General features: G+C 37.3%; 1 protein-coding gene across 1 annotated transcript in view; it reads left to right on the top strand.

The window, feature by feature from the left end:
- PEX7 (peroxisomal biogenesis factor 7) overlaps positions 1 to 22,368 on the top strand; it is a 42,471-nt gene that overhangs the window by 2,407 nt on the left and 17,696 nt on the right. Inside the window, exons 3-8 of the mRNA XM_038130972.1 lie at positions 638 to 788; positions 5,273 to 5,350; positions 5,653 to 5,761; positions 15,969 to 16,075; positions 16,476 to 16,589; positions 19,672 to 19,727. Coding sequence (XP_037986900.1) covers positions 638 to 788; positions 5,273 to 5,350; positions 5,653 to 5,761; positions 15,969 to 16,075; positions 16,476 to 16,589; positions 19,672 to 19,727 — 615 coding nt within the window. The remainder of the gene's footprint in view (positions 1 to 637; positions 789 to 5,272; positions 5,351 to 5,652; positions 5,762 to 15,968; positions 16,076 to 16,475; positions 16,590 to 19,671; positions 19,728 to 22,368) is intronic.

The following is a 22,368-nucleotide window of genomic DNA, read 5'->3' as shown; positions in this document are numbered from 1 at the left end:
AAATTTGACCTAAGCCTAGCTAAACCTTCAGTGAAAAGGGGGTAAAGAAATTCTTTTTTCTCATCAGATAATATTGCAGTAATTGGTAGCTGTCTCAGAGTAGCTAATATATGGCATCAGATACCATATGGTGAATTGTTGGTGTGTTGAAAGCATTTTCAGGAGATGTAGAGTTCTTCAGTAAATTCATGACTGTGTTTCTGTTGGGTTTTCATTGTGACTCAGATTCATAGTGGTGTGAATTGGATAAGGCTCTCCCAACACAGTTTTATTTCTTTCTTTACCACAATTGTTAGAAACAAACTGCCTCCTACATTCTGGAGAAACCATAAATCAGACTGAGTCATGTTGTACCTCTGCGTGGCAAGTTTTAGACTGGAATCAGAGCTCCTTCTTTGTGTGTGGAAGGTCCTTGGCTCATTTATGCTTTAACTTATGCAATCTGTTCTGGCATATGGTTGTAGAAATTGACATTCAAACAAATAAATTAATAGGAAATTCACTTGAAACTCAAGTATGTAAAAATGCTGTTCAGAATGGTAAAAAGAGTGGTTTAAAGACTTTCTTTGCATGGAACTATTCTAGACTTTTATGTCGTGCTTTCTCACAGACAAATATCTTCATTTTTCCAATTTAGTTTTGACTGGAATGATGGCCTGTTTGATGTGACCTGGAGTGAGAACAATGAAAACATGTTGGTCACTTGTAGTGGAGATGGATCTCTGCAAATCTGGGATATGGCTAAAACCAAAGGTCCACTGCAAGTCTATAAGGAACACACTCTGGAGGTAAATCAGGCAAACTTAAAAAATGTAATGAATGCTCTTATGTTTGAATAATTAAATTATTATTATTTTATCTTATAATCAAAAGCAGCTTGTTATTTTCTAACTTTTTTGGGTCTGTGGTTTGAATTAATAACTTGAATATAAAGTGGATGTACATATTCCGTATGTTCATACACTGCAGTAGGTGCTGCTTGATTACACAAATCTAATATATTCAGAAAATAGCGTTTGTGGTTCCTTACAGCCTAAGTAATCATTTTGATGTATGAAATTACTGCAGTTATGCTGTGATTTTTAGAGAGCCTTATTAGATAGGTCTAAGTCAGACAGCTGATATATCAGTATATATTCTTGAGGTTGTGGAGTGATACACATTATGCAGATCCTTAGCAAGTGGGTTGCACTCAGATCTGCTTATCCTTTTCCCTCCTAGCATCTGTGAGATCCTTCTCAAATAACAGCAGTCAAATGTTGGGATAGTGTGTATGTTTTTTTAGCCTTGGTTTGATACTGTTTTATTTGATTGATTTCTTAAAATCTCAGTTTCTTTGTGCAGTGGTGTATGGGTAGAGAAGAGTATTATATTCAGGTTCATAAATATATTTGCATCGTTTTAAGGATATTTATTCTGTAGTACATACATCTTCCCTAAAGTGATTTTTCTTCCCTTTTTTCTTAAGCTTTCCTTCTAACCCTTGACTCACTTCTGTTAAGTCTTTTACCCTAAGATGCAATGAGTTTCAGCCTGCATTTTACTGACTTTACAGATACTTTGTCTAAAGGACATCAATCTCAATAAAATAATGAAGTAGATATGCAGTCAAAAAACTGATTGAGTGAATTCAATTTCATTCCCCAAAACCTCAAGATTTTTTCAGATATGAAGCACAAAGCTAAAAGCTGAGTGACTGTAGTTACACAAGAGCCCATCTTCTGTAGCTTACTTCTTCATAGTTTTTCTACTTTGCTTTAATACACTTACTGTATAGAGTGAGAATTTTGAGAGAGGGGTTTCTAGTTGGGATCAGGATTTTGATAATGCTCAAAGGCTGACAGTAGTTACAGAAAGATGTAGGTGAAGCATAGTACCAGTTTTTTTTTTTTTTTGTTTCTGCCATTTTTTCTTCGAAATTGCATCAGTAAGTTTATTTGGTTCTGTTACACCATCTGTTGTTTGTGAAATAAGCATTTCTGTGTCTATGTCTTAGCTGAGCTGGTAGCATGGGAGGTGAACACATTCAACTGTGCTCAGAAAGACAGTATAGGAAACATGGGCTGAGTGAGAGTTTGTGAGATATGAAAGGTTTGTATTGATTTGTTATGAACTTGTGTTAAGAGGATAGATTTCAGAAGGAATTTACCTAGCAATTTCTGGCAAACACTGGTGCAGACAGTGTCTTCACTACCTTCCTAATCCTTAATCCCCGTCTGACATTTTTAATGGCAGTTTTGTCACTGCATTTTATATTATTTCTAATGCATGATTGACAGGGATCTGTTTCTTTTTTTTTCTAAATGAGATCATTGTTCCCTCTCAAAAAGAATGTGCATTTTTAATTTAAAAGTGAATTTGCATTATCAAAGGACGATGAGTTTTATTCCAGCACTAGCCAATTGCTGAATCCTATGAATAAATTCGAAAACCTAATTTACTTTGGTTTTGATGAAATCCTACTGGATTGTGAGATAATAGAAGGCTTGAATTAAATTTGTGTTGTAAAGTGAACCTGAATGTTTATTTTAAGCTATTTTTTATGTTTTTACATCTTTTTTCCTTCATTTTTTCATCTTTCCTGAGGCATTTCTTGCTGCTGTTTAGGAATAAGCTAGGGTTCATTTATTTTATGATTGAAGATAGAGCACTAAAAGGTTAACAGCTAAGATTTATGCTGTGTTATTAGTCTTTCCCAGTTGCTCAACACAGCTTCCATTGAAGTGTCTATAAGTTTTTGTTGGAGGATGACATGAGAAAGAGAGTAAAAGTGAACCTTACTGGGTTATTCACACTGGCTTCTTTTCATCCTCTCCCTATTACCTAGACCTGTCACATGCCAAATGGACAGGATCTCTTGTTTTTCCCGAGCCTGGTGTCTGTTCTGTTGGTAATTCTTGCCCGAAGCAGAGTTCGCCCAGGTCCCGCTGCCTGTGCTGCAGCTGCAGAGCGCTGAGCAGTGCCAGCCCTGTGTGCCATATGTGCCCAGGTTTGTGTCACAGCACGTGCTCTGCAGATCTACCTGCTGATAGCTTGGGAGCAAGCTGGAAGCCCTGTGTGAGCTTTGCCCTATCCCTGCAGAATATCTGATACATCCCCAAGTTCTATGTGTTGAATACCAGCTACGTGGATTGTGTGACACAGGTGCATGTTTCCCAAAGATCTGTTTCTCTCTGGAAAACCTTGAATATGAATATGAGAGCCAAACACTTACTGAGCTGTTGTGTGAAAGGGGCATACTGTGTAGTGATACAATTAGGGGCATTTCCAAACAGCAGCAGCTTAGGAGTTGAGCTCAGGCCATCACACAGATTCAAAGGCAAAGAGAGAAATATTTGTGAGGAGCTTGGGAGCTACTTTGGAGAAGTGTCATGTCTTCCTACATGACACTTGAAGTGTCATGTAAGTGTCATGTACTTCTAAGAACATGAAGTGTCATGTTCTTAGAATCTCTGGAGAGGTACTGGTGTGTTTCCTTTGTTACTGTTTTGGTGGAAGAGTTAGAGTGGAAAGGAGCATGTTTTAATGAACTGTAGTATAATTAGTTAGCTAACAAAAGTAGAAAAGTCAAGAGTATGGTTTGGTAAAAAAACCTGAAATAATTACCTCTGAATTGGTTATGTGGCTTTTGTTAAGTACTGTCCCAGTGTCTTGTACCTTTGGGCTGTAAGCTCCTCAAGGAAGGGAGTTAGTACAAAATGGTTCTACAACAGTATGGCTTTCTGTATATGGGAAGTAGGACTTTGTCAAATAAAAAAGGAGAGTTGCAAATAAATCAGCTTGTTTTTCTCTGGGCAGTCGTCGTGTTCAACTTATGGAAGATAAGCAAATAGATGAAAACCAGTTCATCTGAGCTGGATCTAGCACAGACTGAAATATTTCTTAGAAAGGAAAATGCTCAGAAATAGCTAAATATTACCTCAATTTCCATTCTCACACAAATGCTTTCCATAGAAGACTTCCAGACAGTTGCTGGGTTTCTTTCAGCTACTCTGCTTTTTTAATCTGGGGACACAGGTCCAAGCACTTCCACCTTCAAAACAGGGTTGCTGTTATTAAATGCACAATTCCATATATCCAAGACAAGCCCAACATCTAGTATGTTGATTTGCAGACCACATCCAGTGCTGTGCTAGAACTAGATTATCCCAGGTGGAGTACAAATCCTCGGTAGTTAGTGGCCCAGCTGTTGAGAGCAGTGCTACCTACTACTCTTAGGTAGCAACCACATTTCTGACAAGTGTCCTGGGAGCTCTGATTGGGTCAGGAGGTGAAGAGGATGGACTGTTTTATCTAATATTTATCCACCTTACACTGAAATGGTTCGTGTCCCGCTGCAGCTTATTGAATTGCTTTAGTGTGTGGTAAAACCAGACAAAACAGAATGCACCTTCCGTCAAGTAGAGATGTGAATTTGGAGATGGAAGTTGTACATGTACTTGAGTCTTGAGGATTTTAAATAATTTGAAGAACTACCTTAGTGCATTTGATTTTGTGAGGCAGCAGAGCTGAAAAATCAGCAGTGAAGGGTGGAGTTAAGGTATCCTCTGGTAAAGCAGGGGCCAGCATTAGAATATGCTGTCAGGGAAGAGGGAGCTTATTTCAAGTACACAGTGGAAAGTAATTTCTTAATAGCTGAAATGAGTAGTTATGAGGGAAAGTGAGTTTTAAATTTATTATATTTTACTTGTTAGAGGATTTGGATGATAAAAAAAGAGTGCCGTAGTACCTGGAAAAGATGGTAACCAGGAGTATTTTATGACATATATTTCTTAGGATAACTGGATATAATAAAAAAAGCATTTATTGTTAGTCAGCTAAAATCTCAAAGTCACCTGTGAAGAGATATGGCATTTACAATGAGAGATGGCTGGCAATTGGAAACTGTAGATCTTTGAATAAAATTGGATCAGCAATAAGAAATCAAGTCTGAATTATGGCTTTTAAAGTGGTAGACTCCTAGTGATGCCAGACGTATGTGGATGTTGTTTCAACTTTTCTTTTTCCTCCATTTTGGCCCATCTTTGCTTTTTCAAATACTTTTCTTAGCCTGTATGTGCCTTTAATGTCTGACTGAGAGGCTACATTTCATTTTTGTTCAGGTAAATGGTATTGTTGGCAAGTTTTGCTTCAGTGCTTCAGTGGTATGGTTTTTCAGCTGACTGGGATACTATCTGCAAATCCAAGTCTATTTTGTGAAATTCTGGCTAACTACAGCCTGAAACTTGTATTCTAATGCTCCTTCTAAACTATGCTCTTGTGTCATTTACAGGCATATAGTGTTGACTGGAGCCAAACTAGAGGAGAGCAGCTAGTGGTGTCTGGTTCATGGGACCAAACAGCCAAGCTGGTATGTTGGTTTTCTGTTGAAGGTGAAAAGTGTGATTTCTTTTGGATCTCAGAGTCCTTTGTGTTATGAAACAACATGGATTCTCTTTACCTGTTTATTTTTACCCTGCAGCTGAAATTCTGCTTTAATTGAGAGGTTGCTTAAGCTCTCAGATAGATGATACCAGTTTAAGCGTACAAGTACCTTTTTAAAAAAGCATTAATCCTTTCTGTATGTATAAAGTTGGGTTTTTTTCAATATGTGAAACCTTTCATTTCTTATTGAATGTGTATCTCAACAGTCTTCTTTTTTCCTTTATTCAGTGGGATCCAACTGTGGGGAAGTCATTATGCACTTTTAAAGGCCACGAAGCAGTCATTTACAGCACTATATGGTCTCCACACATCCCAGGTTGTTTTGCATCTGCCTCAGGTAAGTGTGATGGTAAAGAGGTTCTCACAACAAAAACCCGAAACCGCCTTCTGTGTTAGTGGATCAGTTCAGCACTTTTTCCAGCAGATGGTAGTGTGTGTCATACACACTTGTTCTATAAAACTGGAACAAGGAAAGGTAAATGTATTGCTGCAGCTGGATTTGTAGGTTCTGTTAGTCAGTAGATCATCCTCTTGGCCATTTAAACGAAGCTCAGCAGTTTTCTAGCAGTGACCTTGTGGCGTTTTTTTTCTGTTATTTTATGTATCTCTTTTCCATTCATCTCACTCTTGTTATTGACCACTAAATCATGTTATATGCTTTATTTTGTGTTTGGCTTATGTTTTTGTTCAAATTATCTCAAGTGTTGGTAGACTGTTAACTCTGTGAGAAATGTAGTCAGTTTCCACTGAGCTTTTTTTAAGCAATTCTGTAGATCTCTGTGCCTTGTTCAATCAATTTTTGTTCTCTGCTTTGGCAAGGGCTGTGGGTCTTGCTGGTAAATACAATCACAGTTGAGATGAGTGTACACAGAGGCAAAGAGAGGTGAGGTGATAGTGTTTTCCAAACATTGCTCCTGCTTCAGAGGCACAAGGAGAGCTCTGCAGTGATACCTGGGGTCCAGGTGATGATTAACTGGGAGAGAGGTGCTGTGAGCCACAGAATTTGCCTGGGAATTAAAAGGGCTATAAGGAGCTGTCTTAATACAAATGTTGATCAATTAACTCCGGTGGCCTAAATTTGACAGATTTCATATCTGTTGTACTTCTGTACTGGTTTTAATAGAAATTGTTTGGCTCTAATATCAAGAGGGTATACATAACTATGTTTTCCTGTTACTGAAGTTGGAGAGACAGTGTGTACACACAGATACTAGTCTTCCCTATTCTGTGGGAAGTCAGATGAAAAAGTACCTGTGGCTTTCATAAAATTTCAGTCTGGCTGTTTCTATCTGATTCTGCCTGCAGAGTTTAGCTAGAATGATGAATGCGTAACATTTATTTGTTCTACGTAGTAGTGCTTGAAAGCCAAATGTTGGAGCATAGGTTTTTCCACCTTATGTGATGGATACCTGTCTAGCAGGATGTGCAGAAACTTATGGGATTGAGCCTTGTACACTGTATGAACAGTTCTGCTGAAATGCAGCTATCTATATACTACAAACAAAATAATTACCTAAGTACCATTTGGTCAAGGTTGAGTGCTTAAGAGTTTTTTCAAGTTCTAAGGAATGTTCTCTTTCAAGTCCTGCTTAGAACCCTCCTGTCCATGGTAGTCTTACCCATACAAAATTTCTGGCATTCTAGATGAACAAAAGGGCTTTGCTAATACAACTGACTATTTCATATTTGAACCTCCAGGATATGTAGCCAAACTTTCTTCTAATATGTTGCCACTTGAACAATTTTGGGAAACACTGATTGTTAGGTGCTGTATGTCGTGGTACCTAAATTTGGTACAACAATTGATCTGTTCTTTGAGTGACTCAGTGGATGCAGCTGTTGGAAGTTTTGACTAGAACACTACAGAGTTCCTATTCTTTTGTGAATATTTACTTTGATGCTTGAAAGGGACTAATATGCTACTGGAGCCTAAAGCTAATTGCAGTCAGTTTTCACTCATTGATGGAAAAACAACATGCATAAAAGACACAGTATTTTTCTTCTCTAAGTGTGTAGTTCTCACTAGGGTGTGAAATAAAAATCTGCTATCAGTACACTGATAGTGTAATTCTGGTTATAAAATCATTAGATTTTAGAAGAAGTAGTCTTCAAAATGATGGTGAACTTTCTTACAGTTTCCAAAATAAAATGTCTGGTGTACGTCTAGATGAAATAACATAGAAATCATGACGTGAAAAGGTTTTGTGTTTGCATTGTTTGCATTGAAAATTTCCTGTGGTTTGATTGGATTGCTTCCCTACAGAAAACACATATTGGCAATCATTTCTTTGGTCAGCAGGATTGTGGATAGTAGAAGGACTCATGACCCTCTAGCTCTAGTATAAAGGCCATTTCCTTGTAAGAAAGGTATATCACACAGTTGGTGTTCAGAGAGTTTATTGTTCAGTGCTTAATGACATTCTACTCTGTCAGTCAAGGTATGTGATGAAAGTAAAGTGGAACTATTCAAGGAGGCTGGTTGTCCTCATTTAAAACTTGCTATGATCTGCATACTCTATGAGGATGACAGAAAATCATGGGACAGAAAGCTAAATTTTACTGATGATTCATCATCTATTGAGCTAAAGTTGGAGCTGGAGAGAAACTTGAATCTCAATGTGATAGTACTTTGTCAAATTTAGAGCTGTTCCCTTCTTTGGGATGTGCTTGCTGGAAAGGTTGACCTGCAGTTTTGTGGTCTCCTATTTTGCAACATTTTGTTGTCTTGAAAATTAGCAACTGAAATGCATCTGGAAGGAAACTTTATGTACTTCTTTTCAGCTCACTTGGGTTTCTTCACTTTTAAAAACAATAGCTTTTTTTTGGATGTTGTTAAAGATTATTGAACCATTCCTTTCTTGAAGGAGTCTGTACTGCTTTGGGGTTGTAGGGTGTCTGTGTGTCTGTGTCTTTTTTTTCTCTCTTTTGCCCCACCTGTCCCCTTTCTCATCCAACCTCACACATACCTACTGCCAACCATGTACTTACTGCTATCTTAATAGTGTAGTTGTAATGCTTGAGGAATGAACTGTTTAATGTGGCAGCATCTTCAGTTCTTCATGTATGAGTAAGATAAGTTAGGTATGTTGTAAACCGCAGATTGGAAAAAATGTTGCTCTTTAAATACTTTAGATTAAATTATATGTAAGTAAAACAATGCACTCTTATTTTAAAGGAAGTAAGCAAGGGGAAAGAAGGCCTAAAAACATATTGCATGCCACACCCCTGCCATTTTTGCCTTTATTTGAATCCCCATAGAATCCTGCAGAAGTTTAATTTCCATGTAATTAATTAGTTTGTGAGCACTGAAAACAGAAAACCATACAGAATCACAAACCACAGTAAAAGAGCTGTTCAAAAGGATCAACCTCTGCCTGAAGCTAATATTTGATTTGAAATATGGCTTTTTCTCAAGCTATTATGAGACTAGAAAAGGAATACAAGAGAAGAAAATGAGAACTCCAGGATGGCAATATAAAGCAATTGAAAAAGTATTTGATACTAGGTATAGCTTTTTTTGCTTCATTAAGTCTCCATTCTGAATACATACAAGAAAACTGAGCTTGTCTGCAGTGGACAATAAAATGCAATTGAATTGCAGAAGATATATATGTCTCATGCTTCAGTCAAATTAGATTTTATTCAGCATCTAATAACTTCCATTTAACATTTACAGGGATGTGTGAGGTACTTTACCATGCTGTTGTCTTCATGCCCAATCATTTGTACTCCAAAACCTGAAAGTAAATGGCAATTATTTTTTTTTAATTGGGAGTTAATAGTAACAGAGCAAGCTGTTAATTCTGGATATGTAAATAAGTGCTGTTGTGATGTCAGTAATAATTTCTGAGCAGATAAGCAGGATATTCAGGTGTACGTGAGGTACCAAACCAGAGCCCTGGCAAATGTCTGCCTTACGCTGAAAACACACTGATGTGGAAAATGTCATTAAAGAAGTGACATGAAGCCACTAACAGCATTAACAGCAGCCTCATGGCTAAAGGGGTTTAATGAGTCATTGTCATTTGCCTAGATTTTTTTCTTTTTTAACCCAGAGGGCAAATTGGTGAGAAGCTCATAATAAACGTTAGAAATGCGCACAACAGTAGTATTTAGTCATATGTTAATCAGTTCTACTAAATGATTCTCCATGACTGCAGAGCAATAGGCCTTGCTTAGTCCTGGGGTTTATAAAGAAAGCATCCTTTTTTGTATCAATTGGGTTTATTGTCCTTTAGCAGTATAAAGTGCTTAATAAATACCATTTTACCTTTATCTGCAAGTATTCTTCGATACAGATACAACACTGACAAGTGAAAATATGAATGTTTTGGATTTGACAAGGCCCAGATTTAGAATGACTGATAGCTATTTTATTAAATACTGGGGCCTTAGTTTTAATGTTGCTTTCCTTTTAAATCAGTCTTTAAGTTTACTGATCAGGGCAGGTACATAATTTTAATAACATTTAATTCATGAATAAAGGAAAGAAATTTTTTGGAAATTTGCCTGAAAATGTCTGTATTCATCAGAATAGATCAATTAATTGTATTCTTTGCTCAAAGACTTGTTTTTCAGACTCAAAGCCCAGGGCAAAAAATTTTCTTATATCACAGCAAAGTATGATAATTTCTGATACAGTTTTATTATGTTGACAAAAGTGTTGGATGACTGTAGCTTTTCTGCTTTACAAATGAACCTGTATATCCAAGTCCCACTCTTGTAAGCCCACACTGAGTGCTAGACTTGAATGTTGAAACTAGAAACCATTGTTTATCTCGTATTCTGTTTTACTGCCAGCCCTGAGTTAGTGAGTTGCCTTTTAAAAAGTCTCTTCTTGCTTATTAGTCTCTTGGTGATAAATGTGTGTAGTAAAGGGATTGTCAAGCTGTAGTTCCATAGATCAGGCTGGCATGTAGTCTTGGTGCACCTTTCTGTGTTTGGTATTCAAATTGTAAAAAACCTATGATTGAACAAATTATATTGCATGAAATAATGAGAGATGGGGAAGGTATACATCTATTATGAGAACATTTACAGAATTAGTGCAGTGTCTCAGTAGAGGTGTTTTTGTGTTTCTGGATCAAAATTTGGGGTTGTCAGGTTTTGACATCAGTTCTCTAAAGTTTCAGCTCACATTCCTGCCTCAGAAGTTGCACTGAGCAAAAGAAGGAGCCACTGGAGAGTAGGACTTGCAGACAAGTAGTTCCAAACATGCTTATGTTTGTTGGGGTTCCATGAAAATGGAATAAATAATCTGCTGTTTGGCTATAACATTGGTTTCTCATGAGTTCCAAAGCACTTTTTTCTAGAGGCTTATATTCACTCCGTTTGTATGCCGTGTGGGTCCACTTTTTGCTTCTTATGACTCCTGGTTATTTTCCTGTTCAGTGTGTTAGGAGAAATGCCATAGTGAAAAAGGTTCAAGGCTTTGCAAAAAAAATGGTCATTTTTGAAATCCAAATCCTAAAGGGATAAAAGAATAAGATGCTTCAATTTGTACAAATGCTTGTACAAATCAAGCATCTAGGGAGCAAGCTGACTGTGGAGTTACTGTGGCTTGTTGCAGTTCAACCAAACTGCTGTTTATGCTAGAAGCTTTTGAAATACTATTTACTTGCTTAGTTTGATATGTCAAATCTATGTAGTGATGTGAGGGGAATGTTTTCATTTGCAATCTGTTATTTCATGACTTACCAGTACATTATTGAATTCCTCCAAGTCTTGTGCTCCAGTGTTGTGATTTAACCCCAGCCAGCCACGGAGCCCCACCAGTAGGATCAGGAAGAGAATAGGTAGGGTAAAAGTGAGACAACTCGTGGATTGAGATGAAGACAGTTTAATAGGGAAAGCAAAAGCTGTGCATACAAGCAAAGAAAAACAAGGAACTAATTCACTGCTTTCCATGGGCAGACAGGTGTTCAGCCATCCCCAGGAGAGCAGGGCCCCATCATGTGTGACGGTGACTTGTGAAGACAAACACCATCTCTCCAAATGTCCTCTCACTTCCTCCTTCCTGCTTTGTATACTGAGAATGATGTCATAGGTCTGGAATATACCTTTGGTCAGTTGGGGTCACCTGTCCCAGCTGTGTCTCCTCCCAATCTCCTGTGCATCCCCAGCCCCCTCATCAGCAGAGCAGTATGAAAAGCAGGAAAGGCCTTGGCTCTGTGTAAGCCCTGCTCAGCAATAACACAATCTTTTCGACATTCACCCTATGCTCAGCACAAATCCAGAACATAGCCCCATGCCAGCCACAGTGAAGAAAATTAAACCTACCCAAGCCAAAACTAGCACATCAAATAAGCTTTACTAAATAATTCTCTAATGTACAAGCTAAAGTGTTTCTCAGGAAATGAGTTTATCCCTCAATTTATACTATGTGCTAATTATGGTAAATACTGTATATAGCACATGTTATAATATAAAGCACTTTCAGGTTATAGTATTTCGTATTAAAATCTCATGGTATAAAATGGTTTTGTGTTCAGAAGAAATAATCAGTAACATTTTTTTACAGTAAATTAATCTGGGTTGTGTCATTTGGGTTACAGGTAGGTATCTAACCAATATTGCCCTTTGCTGAAGAATGGCTTAATCATAAGTCATAACTTTGGTCAATTTTGAAAAAAAAAAATTGTCCCAAGATTTATGTATAGTCCTCTTAGGAAACACTGAAATAAAAGATATCACTAACTTTTTTTCTTTTAAAAAAATTATTTTGTTTTGTTTTGTTTTTCTTTTTAGAAAAAGAATTACTTGAGCTCTTCCCTAAAATAACTTAAAACTCTTGTAATTTTTAGCTTGACAGTATTTTGTATCAGACTAAAATTGACCAGTTGCAAAGTATGTTTCCACTGGTAATTATGTGTACTTGCTAGGTAAGTTGTGCTATGTGGAGATAGATTTTGTGTATTCAGTAGTACTCTTGGATGATTTAACTAAAGCTGTTATTTTTGTCACTGTTATTTCTGTCTTTTTGTGTGGAATTCCATGAGCTTTATTATTCCTGTTCTAAGTTTTCTTGTACTGTTGTGCTGGTTTAACCCCTAATGACAGCTCAGCCCCATGCAGCCCACTCCCCCACGGTGGGATGAAAGGAGAATCAGAAGGGTCAAAGCTGGAAAACTCACGGGTTGTGGGAAAGACAGTTTAATAGGTAAAGCAAAAGCTGTGAATGCTAGAGCAAAACAAGGAATTCCTTCACCATTTCCCATGGGCAGGCACGTGTTCTAGCGTGTCTTGGAAAGCACAGTTCCATCATGTATAATGGTTACTTGGGAAGACAGGTGCCATCATTCCAAACATCTCTTTCTTCCTTTTTCTTCTCCCAGCATTGTAGGTTAAGCATGATGCCGTTAAGCATGATGCCGTGTTACAGGGTATCCCTTTGGTCTGCTGTTCTGGCTGTGTCCCCTTCCAACTTTTTGTGCAACGCCAGCCCCGCCACTGGCAGGGCACCGTGAGGAGCTGAAAAGTCCTTGACTTAGTGTAAGCTCTCCTCAGTGACAACCAAAACATCAGTGTGTCATTAACGTTATTCTCATCTTAAATCCAAATCATAGCACTGTACCAGCTACTCTGAAGAAAAATATCTCTGTTAAAGCCAAAATCAGAACAATTATCTGTGATAGAAACAATCAGCACAATCATTTTAACACGCATAAAAAGATTTGTTTTGAGAGTCATGAGATTTGGGTTCTGCTTTTAATTTTGCCACAGATTTTCTCTTTAATTCAAGCTAAATAATTTAATCTGGCTTAGTATTTAAAAATACATGTAAGTCAGCAAGTAATGTAAACTTGTAATCGTTCAGTGGCACTGCTTTAATAGTGATGGTTTTGTCTTTTTACAAATGAATGTAGTGAAGCAGGGGTAATGCTTTAAACTGAAAGAGGGTAGGTTCACATTAGGTGTTAGGAAGAAATTCTATACTTTGAGGGTGATGAGGCACCAGAACAGGTTGCCCAGAGAAGCTGTGGATACCTCATCTGTGGAAGTGTTCAAGACCAGGTTGGATGGGGCTTTGAGCAGCTGGGTCTAGTGGAAGCTGGTTCCTGAAAAACTTTGTACCTGTCCTAGTTAGAATTTTTTTCCCCTTCAGACAGTGTTTAAGGTTTCATGGGGTTTTATTACCCTCCCAAATACCTAGCTGTTTTTTGTAGTTACTGTTATACCTGTGCACTATTTAGAAATGATTGCTTAGCTGGTTGTTCTCACAGGACTTTGGAGATGATGATTTATGAATTTGGGTAAAATATATCTGTGAATAAAAAAGGTAGTATAAAACCTACATGAAATATAAATCTTAAATAAATTGTATCTTTTCACTATCAGACATTGTCATTCACATTAGCAATCTTTATTCTGTGTATAAGGATGATGTAGATTAGCATCAATTGAAAAGTTTTGAATAGATGAGCGTATATTGTGTAGTTTCATGGATTCGTCCAAGATTTCACAAATATTCATTAGAAAGAAAGAAAGCAAGTACAATGTATAAACAATTCTGAAATCATAATAAATTATCTCATGGACCAGTAAAAATCTGTTGCCATAGAGAAACTGCTTCTTACAAAAATAGAAATATTTTATGGGGAAAATGTTGGGTACTTTTCTGGTGCTTACTTTGGTATGTCAGCTGGAAGTGTCTGTTAATAAATATAATTGTACTAGGTGTGCTTTCCTTAAACTTTCTGTTATTATTATCCTACTTTTGCTTTATCTTGTAGAAAAAGTGCATCAGTATTTGTAGTACTCATTGAAATATGGAAATTGCAACATTTTTACAGCAGCTTTTGTTGAAATTAAATGTAAATATATATGTATGGATGGAAATAAGTTAGAGGTTGAAAAAGTTTGTTAAAATGTGCAGGATTGCACTGTTTATCAGGGTTTTTTAAATTAATCTGATTTTTCCACTTAAATGGAGAGATTGGAATTTTGTTTGGCTTTAAATCAGTCTTTTCTATTCACAGAAAGGTTCACTTGCATGTTGTGTTACTCCATTAAAAACATTTCACTGATAGTGCCAGCCAGCATTAATAACTGCTAAGTCTAGCATTTTCAAACAAAACAAAAAAAAACCCAACAAACCAAAAAAACCCGGAAAATAACATTTTTTTCCCTTTTCTCATGCATCAGCATTTTCTATTAAAAAAGAAGTAATTGGGGCAACTTTACATTTAGTGTCAGAATTGATGTTGGCTGAATAACTTACTTTTCCAAATGCATTTGGCCCTCATAAAGCTACTGTAGCATCTCTGTAGCAGTTCATTCTAGTTCACCTGGATTTATATATTTATTTGCTTGGGGAAAATGATCCTGTCTGTAGTGAAATATGTGTTTCCCCTTCAAATCTGTGTTATCTGATGAAATTAAAATAAAAGCTTTTTAAGAAGTCCATTATAATATCTCAGAAAGACTTAAAACTCAAACTGAACTGTCCTCTGCAGGCAAGCAGATTAGCAAAGCTAATGGAGAGTGGATCCAGGGTGTGCTACCTGTTTTTTTGCCAAAACCCTGCTGCTCGTGTTTCTTCCTCCCCATATGTTGCCCTGTTTTTATAAGCTCTGTAGCGATGTTTGAGGCTTCAGCTGGCTGCAGGGTGCCATAGTCAGGAGAGCTATCCCTGTGCTGAGCAGCAGTTTTCCTCTTGACAGTAGGGGAGGGGGGTGAAAACAGGGAGAATTTGGGTGCTGTTCCCACCTTACAGATGGGGAATTTATTCACCAAGAGCCAGCCAACACCAGAGCAAGCTCCTTGTGGTCTCTGTGAAGGCTGAACTTGTGACATGTAGTGAACCAAGCTCTCTCTGCCTTATTTATTTAAACTTTCCAAATGTTTCATGGGATTATGGGATTTTTTTTTGGGAAGTCTGCAGGGTCTGGTGGTTCATGCAATTGAGGAATATTGCTGTGGCTCTAGGGATGGTTTTATTTGATCTCTAGCCAGTTTCTTGAGAAGAGCTATGGTTTTTCTTGTGCCCAGCTGTATACTTTACAGCAAGTGACCAACAGAGCACTAAAACCATCAAAGTGCTTGTATATAAAGGGCATGAAAATAATTATAAGGAACTGTCAATAATTTCTTCAGTAGCAGCATAAAACAGTGTTTTTTAAATTGAGGTAGTATTGATACCTGCTTCCTGTAGAAGTCACGGGCATTTTAATCACCTTTTAGTGATGAAATTTGTCTCTTGAATGAATATAAGCATAAAAGTAATAAATTCTAATTAATTTTCTCTCTCTAGAAGCTAGAGAGCTAGAGAATCCATTTTTGCTGACACAAAGCTAAATATTCAGGGCTAATGGGAAAATCCCAATTCTAAAAGTTGACAAGCTTAGTAGTCCCATCAGTTGATGCAGCTTTCAATATCTTTACAAACAGTAAGGAACTGAATTTGTAAGAAGGATGTATACAAATGCTATAGATCTTCAGGGGTAGATGAGAAAGCTAAGAAACCCTTGTCTGCTAAGTACTAATGGATTAACTGAAACTTGCAACTGATGCAACAACATTGAATCAATTTCTCTTTGTTTCAGGGGATCAGACTTTAAGAATTTGGGATGTGAAAACCCCAGGAGTCAAACTTGTGATACCAGCCCACCAGGCTGAGGTCTTGAGCTGTGACTGGTGCAAATATGATGAGGTATAAAACCATTCATCCCACTGTTTTGCTAATTGAACCACTCTCATTAAATAGCAGGGGGTTTTACTGCAACATTATTGCATCTTCTCTTTATGAAAGCATGCCTAGTGTCTTTGTTGCTCTCATTCACACTATTACATATCCAGAAGAGCTTTTTTCTAAGAGATGGTCAGCCCATCAGATCAGAGATTTTGCTTAACTCTAGTGGGCAGAGTAGTCAAAAGTGGGAGACCAGTTTGCGTTTCTCTGTGCTCTTTAATTACATACTGGGGATGTCACTTCTTTTATGATTTATGAATCTGTATTTTTTGATTTATCTAACATTTGTATCCAACATATACATTGCTACAATTTAGTAATTAAATTGTCATGATACATCTGTGTTTTATGAAATCATCAGAACTTGCTGGTAACCGGTGCAGTTGACTGTAGCTTAAAAGGCTGGGATTTGAGGAACATCCGGCAACCAGTGTTCGTCTTGCTTGGTCATACCTATGCTATCAGAAGAGTAAAAGTAAGTTGCGTTTTATTTCCCATTGACCATCGCTGAATTAGTGCACAAATTTTTCTGGAAGCCAGTAATACTTTATGTTATCTGATAACTAGGAAAAAACCAACAGGATGTTAGAGGGCTTGGGAGAGGGTTTGAAGGTTACTTCAGCTAAATTATAAGGAAAATTTGAGATGGGGAAAACACTTCCCCTTACTCATTTTTAAATGATGCTTTTCCTTTGTCTTTCCATGTAAAGGGACAATATTCACAGAAGAAAAGATACAAAATACTTTGTGAATATATACTTTTGTGTATACAAAGAAAATATTAATGCATTCAAAGGGATTTTGAAACTTTATGTATGAAAGGCTGCAGATGACTTTACTGGATCTGTGTACAGCTATAACACCCACCAATAAGAATTTGCTCTCAATGCACAATGACATTTTTATCATGTTGTATGAAAATATAATATTATCCAAATTGTTAAAAATTAATTCGATAATTAGTAATTAATCCAAATTATATTTTAAATTAATAATTAATCCAATAATTAATATAACCCAAATATTTTTTTTTAGTTAAGCTCAAAAACTAAAACTATGTTTCAGTGTGAAATATTGAAACTAGCAAAGAATGTGAGAGTCAAATACATCAATATCAAAGTCTCCTGAAAATGGAGATAGTACCTAATCCTTCTAAAGCCTTTCAGGAACAGGTATGTTTGTTAATATTTTCTAGGAAAGAAACTTTTTCTGGCAGAAGAAGTTATCCTGAGTTGGTGTTGTGCTTCACATGGCCTTGATTTGTTTCTAACATATTTAGAAGTTACTGTGCTTAGTTTGTAATTTGTCAGGAAAGGATGTGACTCAGGTGGTCATTCTGTATCACAAATCCTTTTCATGGTCAGACAACATGAGAAGCCTGCTCTCCTTATCCCAGCTACCCCTGTCTGCTCTCCCCACTGGTGATTGATGCTTGAGTCTTTTTTTCTAATTTAATGCCTGCATGACTGTTCTCTCATCTAGCTCTGTGAAATATTTTTCATAGGAGAAGATGCATCCATGTGCAGAGGAGACGTACTGAGAGTACATGACTTGTATTCCATCTTACCAGGCTTTCATTGCTTCCATTTCAAGACAGACATGGTCCCTGAGCACATAAGATATGACAGTGTGGGCCAGCACTTCGAGGTGGTGCAGTATCTCTACTTGTGTGGTGTAACTCACCAGTCACACTGAATTGAGAGAGAGACCTGGATAGTGCCTCTATAGAGGCAGCTGCCCCTACTGATATCCCTTCCCCTGTGTTGTGCTGACACAAGGGGTCGTAAAGCTGCAGCTGATGGGTCTGACTGAAAACCCTGTCCCTGAAAATGACTAGTTTCTGTCTGGATCATTAAGCTGTTTCAATTTGTTGCTCAACCACACAAATGCAAGCTTTGACACAAAGGAGCACACAGCTTGAAGTGGAAAAGAAAGTGGAGACCGCAAGTTTTGGCAGCAGATCTGAGGCTGGCAAGGAATTCTACCTAACACGATACTGTCAGGATTCCTGCAGATTTCTTATGTCTTTCACTGCAGTACAGGGCATTATCAGTGAGCTGAGGTCATCTGGAGTCCTTTTTGGGTGATTTTGATATTGGTGCATTTGATCCTCACATTCTTAGCTGTCTTTAGTATCTTACACTGAAACACAGTTACAGTTTTAAATTTACCTAAAAAGATATTTGGATATGTTGGAGTTGGGATGGATGATCTGGTGGTATCTTCTGCCTGTATAGCAGACAGATTATAAAATTGTAGTATCTTACAGTTAAATTGAACAGAATTTTCTCTTGTAGCAGAAAGACATTATGCAAATTTTTTCAACTTACATGTGTAGCACTCTGCTAAGTATTTTGATAGAGTTTGCTTAGGTAAGTTTCTAGGATACTTAAGGTTAATGACAAAACTTTGACGGTATGATTTTGCTTTATCTTGAACTATGAGGACATGCAAATGGGGCTTATGGAAAGTGTACCATTGTTTTTTGCTGCCCATCAGACTTCTTCCCCTCTAGTATTTGTTTTCCTGAGGTGCAGAACCCATTTTGTTTGGGGGTGCTTTTCCCCTCAAAAAAAATTGCAGGAAGTCTGCAGAGGTTCAAGTTCCAGCATGCACATTCCTCAATTCCCCTATAGTAAAGAGAGCTCTCTCAGCAGACTTCAGCAGCCATCGACATACACTGCTCTCTTGACAACTTGGGCAGCTGTGGCAGTAGCCTAGACTTAACTTTTGACTTTGTAGTTGCTGTGAATAATGTGCTGCAGGAAGACGTAACTGTGAACCACAGTGTGGGTGACCTGCATTTCAAACTCAAGTTATGTCAGGGGCTTGTTGTATTTCCTGCTGAGAAGTACAGATTTTAAAATAGTTGGAAACTGAAGATTGCCAAAAAAGTAGAGCTGAGATGAACAGTTTTTGCATAACTGCATCCTTCTTTTGCTGCAGTTATTAGACCAGCCTGCAAGAGTCCATGGAAGAGTGTATCCTGTAAAATGCCCTGTAGGAGAGGGGGAAATCATGAAGTGATGTTATAATTGCCTTCAGTTTTTCCACTTCTCTCCAATTTTCCCATTTGTAGAAATAATTTCAAAATGGTAGGATATAGGATTGATGGTGGTAATATATTTTATATTCTCTGTACAGTATAGCACAGATTTTGTCTCTCTGAAAATAATTAACTGGTCACAAAGCTGGTTTGAAACTTGATTTATATAACAAGATGAAACTTAGCCTATTAGCCAAAAGCAGAACTTAATGACTGTTTATATGACTGTTCCAGAACTTCTTAACTTTACAGCAGAGGTTTTTGGTACTGCTGTAATGAAATCTAAGCAAAACAGAATCCCACAGAGCATTCCTTGTGATTATTAATTCTATGATTCCTGGTAATTAGAAGCATGGGGGAGAAATACATCGATGTAGTCTGTTTTGTTACAGCATGATGTGGTACCAGCCAAGACTATTTAAGTAGTTAAACTTTGATAACTTGCTGCTTACAGTAAGCCTGTATATGTTCACAATGTTTTAACTTTAAAAGTTGTTTTGTTTTCTTGCAGTTTTCACCATTCCATGCAACTATATTGGCCTCTTGCTCCTATGATTTTACTGTAAGGTATGGTATTTTCTCTAACTGGATAAAAAAAGAAAGGTGATCTATTTTAATGTGGCTTGCAATAGAAAACAGTTCCAGAATGGATATACTGGAAAGCAGTTAATGTTGTTGTCAGATGCTTCATAAGCTATGTTGAAAATGCATGGGTTTGTCACTTAAAGGCCAGCTCAGTCTCTCTGCTGAGCAATATCTGCTCTGTCGGATGCTTTCTGCAATCCTTTTCACATCACTCTACTGAACGTAGTTGCATCCAGCTGTGATAATGTCTGATAAGAAGGTAATACCCTCTTAATTTAGTTAGGTGAATTCATATGTTTCTGTGACACATTTTTATTTAGCCTTTTTATTAACAAAGTTTTTGTCCTGCCGGTATCTGAGGCTGAGGAAGCTTTAGTAGTGTTTCATAGTGTGTATGCTGAAACTCTTTAGACAGTACTTCTGCAAGTCCCCCTGGCTGCTCAGTGTATCTGATACTGCTGAGGATCTCATAGTAGCGTTGTTTTAAAGCTAATTTAAAGTCTAAAGAAGTTTGAGTTGATACTGAGATTTCTCTAAGATACATGGTATCACAAGTCAATACATTATGAAATATTTCTGAATACCTCAGCCAAATTCTTTGATCTACATTTTAATTTTCTAACATGGACTGAATGTAGTGGGAAGTACATTAAGAAATGGGAGAAGCCCTCTTGCCTTCATAAAGGACTGCAAAGTTATCCCACTTGTCCAAATCATCTCATGTAATGTCACTTCTGGTTGTGTCCTAATTGGTCTGACACCAGACCTAGGGAGGTTCTTTTGCCAGAGGGTTCTGTTGCTAATTCTCAGTGCCTGTATGTGTGGCTAAATCATAAATCTATCCAATCTTCTGCCATAGCATCATATAAAGTTAATCCATCAAGCATCACAAAGTTAACCCATTAAGCATTGAAGAGACTTGATTGTGTTGTCATATCTTCCCCTTTTTGACACCAACTATATATCCTTCAGGTTTGGTGCTACTGTGCTTCCTGCAGTACTGAAATCTAGTGCAGTTTTACCTCTGATATTTTCATATGTGGAAATTGTCAGAAAAGATGGGAGAGAGCTACTAGCTCCCAAAGAATCATGTCTATAAATGTAGAGCTTGGGGACCTCTTCACAAAATTCACTCTAGGCATTATTTTTCTGTTCAAATATTTACTTGTCATTACTAGGGAGAGACAGCAGACTTGAAGAGATGAAATAAAGATTTGTAACAGTTTTCTAAAAACATTGGATTTGGTGTGAGTGAACAAACAACAAAGAACGCCTGGTGAAAGTCTTGGGAAAAGGTGTCACATGCGAAATATTCTGTGTAATGGAGGAAAATTGTTGCCATAAGAATTTGGGAACATCTCTTTTAAAGACTATGTTGTACCTCTACCACATACTGTCATTTTACTGGATGCTCCATACACTCCTCATATACATATACACACACATCCTGTCATATGTGCACATGGATGTACACCACACAGACATGAATGTGAATATATGCACACATAAACTCACATTTCAATTTAAGAGTAAAAATCCTTAATCAATGTATAAACGGTGGAAGAGAAGTAGGGATTCTAGTACATGGAATTAATTACAGGTCTTGTGGAATCTACTCAAGGCCTGTGACTTTTTAGCCCCATTTGGCTGAATTTTGATTTCCTAGAACAGCATGGTGTGGCAGCCCCTTAAAAACAGGTTCATTGCGGTGTTATTTTAATAGTGGTTTATGATATTGTTCATTTGTATTCTTCAATGTGTCTGTTTGAAGCTCAGAATTACCTGCAAGCATTAGTTTATAGTAGAAAGCAGAATAGAGCATAGTGTTGGAGCAATCCTTTACTGTCAGAGTTCTGTAATCTTAAAAGTTACTGAAGATTTATAGTTTAACCAAACAGCTGCATATATTAGTTCAGATTAGCAAACTACCCTGTAAGAAGCAGGGATTTTGTTTATTTCAGGTTATACAGCTAGTTGGCACATAATCACAACTGGATATATGAAAGGAGAAATAGTAGGTTGAAAACAAAGTTAATGCTTAGCTTACTCCTTTGCAAGTAGTATAATCATTGAATGTGAGCACTGTAGTCAAGCTACTGAAAAGAAACCTAGTTCACTTGCCGATTTGATACTGGGAGCTGAGAAAAAGAGGATGTTGATTTGGACTTGAATTTTTTCATACCTTGGCGTAATGATTTATAATCCCTGTCCAGTAAATGTTTCATTCAGACAAATATTTTCTGTACCATTTCCTTACTTTTTGGAAGAGCTCAGAAAAAGTGTAGGGTAATTAAAGGGCAGATTGAACACAAATGAATCATTAAAATGCCAGGAAATACACAAAGTACTGTACCATTTCCAGAACTACTTTAGGTCTGCATGTGTATTCTTAAATGCTATCTCTGTCAAAATTCAGTTTGGAAGAACATCAGTGTCATCTTTTACTGGAATCACCATTTTGTATTTTTGGACTCTTCAGTATAAAAAAGAAATCTTGATGCATTAGTCACAGACAGTGCTCACCAAAATCTAAACAGAAGATCTGATAAATTACAGAGCTTCATTAAGCTGGTGTCCGGCCAGATCTTGGATCATATTCACAGAAGCTTGTCCCCAAGGCAGA

Source organism: Motacilla alba, chromosome 3 (assembly GCF_015832195.1).
Source record: "Motacilla alba alba isolate MOTALB_02 chromosome 3, Motacilla_alba_V1.0_pri, whole genome shotgun sequence".
Lineage (NCBI taxonomy): Eukaryota > Metazoa > Chordata > Aves > Passeriformes > Motacillidae > Motacilla > Motacilla alba.
This window is presented reverse-complemented; position numbering and strand designations above follow the sequence as displayed.